The 4,747-nt window shown below is 43.9% G+C and overlaps 1 protein-coding gene across 2 annotated transcripts; it reads left to right on the top strand.

Moving 5' to 3' along the window:
• Window positions 1-444: 444 nt before the first annotated feature.
• ucp2a (uncoupling protein 2A) lies at window positions 445-4,526 on the top strand. 2 transcript variants are annotated; one of them, NM_001124654.1, is given in 8 exon segments: window positions 445-542; window positions 679-832; window positions 1,648-1,846; window positions 2,409-2,622; window positions 2,731-2,928; window positions 3,021-3,122; window positions 3,230-3,410; window positions 4,246-4,526. In NM_001124654.1, coding segments are annotated over 6 exon segments (915 nt in total). In that variant the 5' UTR covers window positions 445-542; window positions 679-832; window positions 1,648-1,720; the 3' UTR covers window positions 4,340-4,526.
• The last annotated feature ends 221 nt before the right edge of the window (window positions 4,527-4,747 follow it).

Raw genomic sequence — 4,747 nt, 5'->3', positions numbered from 1 at the left:
CACAAGCAGCTATGTGAATTTGAGAACAGCTGGTGTTATCAATGGGCGAGTTGGTTCTACATCACCCAGTGCCCGGACGAGGTGTAGTGTGGTCATTTTAGACCATTCCATTGGTCCGAAAGTGAAAACTCCACCCTACCGGGGCACCAGGTAATGCAAGACGAACTCGTCCATTAGTCCAAATTGTGCATGGAAAGTGTTTACTTCAAACGGAAAACGTTTAGCAACAAAAACAATATTTTTTTATTGGACAAATTCAGGTAGATCCCTCCCCGTTTCGTGCTTCCGTTTGGTCCTAGTGAATACACCCCAGGGCAGTGCCAGTTCAGCTCGAATCCGCCAACCAGCTGAGAACAGACGCGGTTGCCTTCTCGTGACGTAACAGGTTTAATGGTGGTATAAAAAAAAGCTGCATTTTTTTTTTCTCACCGCTTTCTGCTAACTCGTCTCGAGGTTTCATCGTACGTGTTATCACAGAGGCATCAACCCAAAGGATTTGACATCGTTTTTTCCTGATTTAACTTTTCGTTATTTTATACACGGTAAACTTTTAATATTGTTATAGCCCTGTCTATAGTTGATGTTACTGGTTATGCTTTGATAGCGTGTTTATTTTCTTGTATCCTTGTTGGTGTAGGCTACAGATTTGAACTAAACCGGTTTTGTCTTGTTTTTCAGAATTTGTAGTATGTTTTTTGGATACATCGTTTTTGAACGTTTTTCTATGGAAGAACAAGGCAACCAAATCATAATTGAAAGTAATTTTGACCAGAGGGACTCCTTTAGAGAATCCTGATCTCTGCCGTCACCGTCCTGGGTCACTTGCGTAAAGGTAAAGTAGGCCACATGGTTTATAAAATAAAATGTAAAAGTTGGATAAAGCTTTCGCCTGATCTAGGTATAATAATGCATAGCTTAATTTTATAAAGTAAATATTAAGTTCCAATGTCTTCAACATGAATATACGTATAACTAAACATTAATATAGGCTTGTCTGTTATTTAGAATTTGTGGCGTTCATGCGTTTGGTTTCACGATCACTACATCGCATCGCTACAGGCAGTGTTTCCTGAATACTCACTATCTGATTCAGTATCGTGTAAACGAGGTACAGCGCTTCCTTTGTTGTCTCGAGTCATTTGCTTAGTAGAGCGCTACTGACATGGCAACAGGCAGCTCCGCCAATGGGGATGTCTCATGGCAGTTTTGCAAATTGAGTAGGCCAGTAAGTGATGTCTGAAACAACTGCTTGCCTACAGTGAACTAAGCCCCTCCATTTTCCACTTGCTTGGACCCCTTGGGGACAGTAGGCTACGTCCATGCCTGCACGAATTTGACTGGTTCCAGGTGTAAGTGGTCACTTGGGGCATCTGCTAAATGACAAATGTGTTCAATTGCAGGAAATATAGTTTTAAAACTACAAACATATCTCTGCCCCATGGGAAGATGTATAGAACTGCTGGACATTAATTTTAAAATTCACTTATTGTCACCAAAAGGCTAGAGCTGGCCCTGGCTACCATAGTCTAATCTGAGTTGTTGTGCCAACAATCAATTGTGACATGGAAATATGTCAGTGAAATTATGAATATTGCCATATATTTGTACAATTGTTAATACACATGTGTTGGCCTTCTCCCTTTTCAGAATTGGGTAGAGTTCCCTTTGTCTTCACCTCATCAGTCTTCTTAAATTTTCACATTCCATTTATCTGGATAAAATGGTTGGATTCAGACCTGCTGATGTGCCCCCAACCGCTGCTGTGAAGTTTATCGGTGCTGGAACAGCGGCCTGCATTGCTGACCTATTCACCTTTCCCCTGGACACAGCCAAAGTCCGGCTACAGGTAAACCTATGGATCATGTGTTCTTTGTTGAAATGAACTGGTGGTGTCCTGTATTCCCCACCTGGTTTTGTTCAGCAGATGGGGACCCAGGATGGTTGGAAATGGTCATTGTTTCTCCTATGAAATCTCATGTGAAAGGGCTCATTTGACTGGTCAAATGTGGTGAGCTGTCATACTAAAAGGGATACTTGACATTACTGCTGCATCAATCTTTTTACTGTCCATGGGTCTAAATTCTGAAACTGGTTTGGTCTTCAAGATAACACCTAATTTGTCACTGACCCAAAAATGGCCCCTTTCATTTTTGGTTAATTGTATTGACTTTCTTCTTCTCAACATTTAAAACTGACTTGCACCTTCTATTTCCTTCAATTTTGTCCCTCCCAACTTCCTTCCACAACTAAGCGGCCCAGGAGGTGATGGTAAAGCCCTTGGAATCTGCAGGCCCTGGATGTAGCGTCATGGACACTGCCTGGACTCTCCTGCCCCGTTTTCCAGTGTCATTCCTATGCTCCCTCCCAGTGTCTGTTTAGTCTCTCCATGTCCCTTATGTTCCACACAGATCCAGGGAGAGGAGAAAGGTGCAGCAGCTAGTCATGGCACAGCAGTGAGGTATCGGGGCGTGTTTGGTACCATCACCACCATGGTGCGTACAGAGGGGGCCAGGAGCCTCTACAGCGGGCTGGTGGCAGGGCTCCAGAGGCAGATGAGCTTTGCCTCCATCCGTATCGGCCTCTATGACTCTGTCAAGTCATTCTACACCAAAGGCTCAGACCGTGAGTAGGCTACACATCGCACACTGTGAACATGGACCCTTTTCAAGTGATACTCATTCTCTTGAAAGTGGAACTCCCACTGTTCTAACTGCCCTTTTCTCTCTCCAGATGTAGGGATTGGCAGTCGCCTGCTGGCGGGCTGTACAACTGGAGCCATGGCAGTCGCATTAGCCCAACCCACAGATGTGGTGAAAGTCCGCTTCCAGGCACAGGCTAGTTCCTCTGGGCCAAACCGACGTTACCATGGTACCATGCAGGCCTACAAGACCATCGCCAAGGAAGAGGGCATGCGTGGTCTGTGGAGAGGTGGGTGTTTGCTTGATCACATGGATAATTTGTGCCTTTTGTCCAATGTTTTGGTCAGCAGTATTGCTAACATTTCCATCCCCACCTTGCAGGTACTGGCCCAAACATTGCCCGCAATGCTATTGTGAACTGCACTGAGCTGGTTACATATGACCTCATCAAGGACGCTCTTCTTAAAAACACATCCCTGACTGGTGAGCCATTGCCTTGCCATAAATTGTGTAAAATGACATACTTAAACTCTTAAACTTCTGTCTGTTATTGTGATGTCTCTCCTTAACCCTTTTCATTTGGCCTACAGATGACCTCCCCTGCCACTTCACTTCTGCATTCGGTGCAGGATTCTGCACCACTGTGATTGCCTCTCCCGTGGATGTGGTGAAGACGAGATATATGAACTCTGCCCTCGGCCAGTACAGCAGCACCCTCAACTGTGCTCATGCCATGGTGACCAAGGAGGGACCTCTTGCCTTCTACAAAGGGTAAGCCATATGTCTTAATCATAAGTGTTTTAGTTGCCTGGAGTCTCCTGGACTGGGTTATACCAGATGGATGGTTTTACAAGGCTCATACACCTTATTGATCAGTACTTTAAATATAGCTGTTGCTGCTTGCTTTGTTTTAGTCAAAGTGTTGTCTAAACCTGGTAATTACACTGAACAAAAATATAAACGCAACATGTTAAGTGTTGGTTTTATGAGCTGGGGAAAAATCCCAGAAATGTTCCATATGCACAAAGCTAGTTTCTCTCAAATTGTGCACACATTTGCTGACATCCCTGTTAGTGAGCATTTCTCCTTTGGAAAGATAATCAAGTCAAATTATATTTGTCACATGCACCGAGTACAACAAGTATTACAGTGAAATGCTTGCTTGCTTAATCCATCCACCTGTGGCATATCAAGAAGCGGATTAAACGGCGTGATCGTTACACCTTGTGCTGGGGACAATAAAAGGCCACTTTAAAATGTGCAGTTCGTCACAATGCCACAGATGTCAAGTTGTGGGAGTGCGCAATTGGCATGCTGACTGAAGGAATGGCCACAGCTGTGAGGGGTGGGGGGGGCTCACCAGTGGGTTGACCTATGCCCTCCAAGGGCCACACATGGCTACATACCTGCCCAGTCATGTGAAATCTATAGATTATGGCCTAATTCATGTGTTTTAATTGACCCATATCCTTATATGAACTGTAACTCAGTAAATTCCTTAATTGTTGCATGTTGTGTTTTATTTTTGTTCGGTATAGTTTCTTTCCCCCTCTGGTTTATTGAAGCATTTGCCTTGATCTAAGCTGTCTCAATTTGCTCCCTACAGGTTCATGCCCTCTTTCCTCCGACTGGGCTCGTGGAACGTGGTGATGTTCGTTACATATGAGCAGCTGAAACGTGCCATGATGGCAGCCCGCTAAAACTGTGGCACTCCTCTGTAGACCTGGCTTATTGGCTGCAGTGGATGGTGATGCGGTGTTGCTTTTATTCCATTAACTATCTTTTGTGGCCCTTGTCGTTTCCATTTTAAACCACTTTTCACTCACCTTTCACTGAAGTGTATTCCTGAAACTGAAGATAACTTTCGACAATAAAATGTATACCTAATTATGACTTGTCTTTTTTGCAAATAACTTATTCATAGGAATCTTACCTATACTTGCTGGCAAGGAACACAATTCTAAATGTGGGGTCAAAGGAAGGAGATTTCCAATCGGGTTTAAAATCTGACTTCATATTATGGCTGTAAATTCAGAAAGCTAGTGCTTGGTTGATCAGGTGTTTCTTGTCAGAGGAAAGTATCAAACTGGATGTCTCCTCTCTGGGAA

Source organism: Oncorhynchus mykiss, chromosome 10 (assembly GCF_057628025.1).
Source record: "Oncorhynchus mykiss isolate SJ-2025 chromosome 10, ASM5762802v1, whole genome shotgun sequence".
Lineage (NCBI taxonomy): Eukaryota > Metazoa > Chordata > Actinopteri > Salmoniformes > Salmonidae > Oncorhynchus > Oncorhynchus mykiss.
This window is presented reverse-complemented; position numbering and strand designations above follow the sequence as displayed.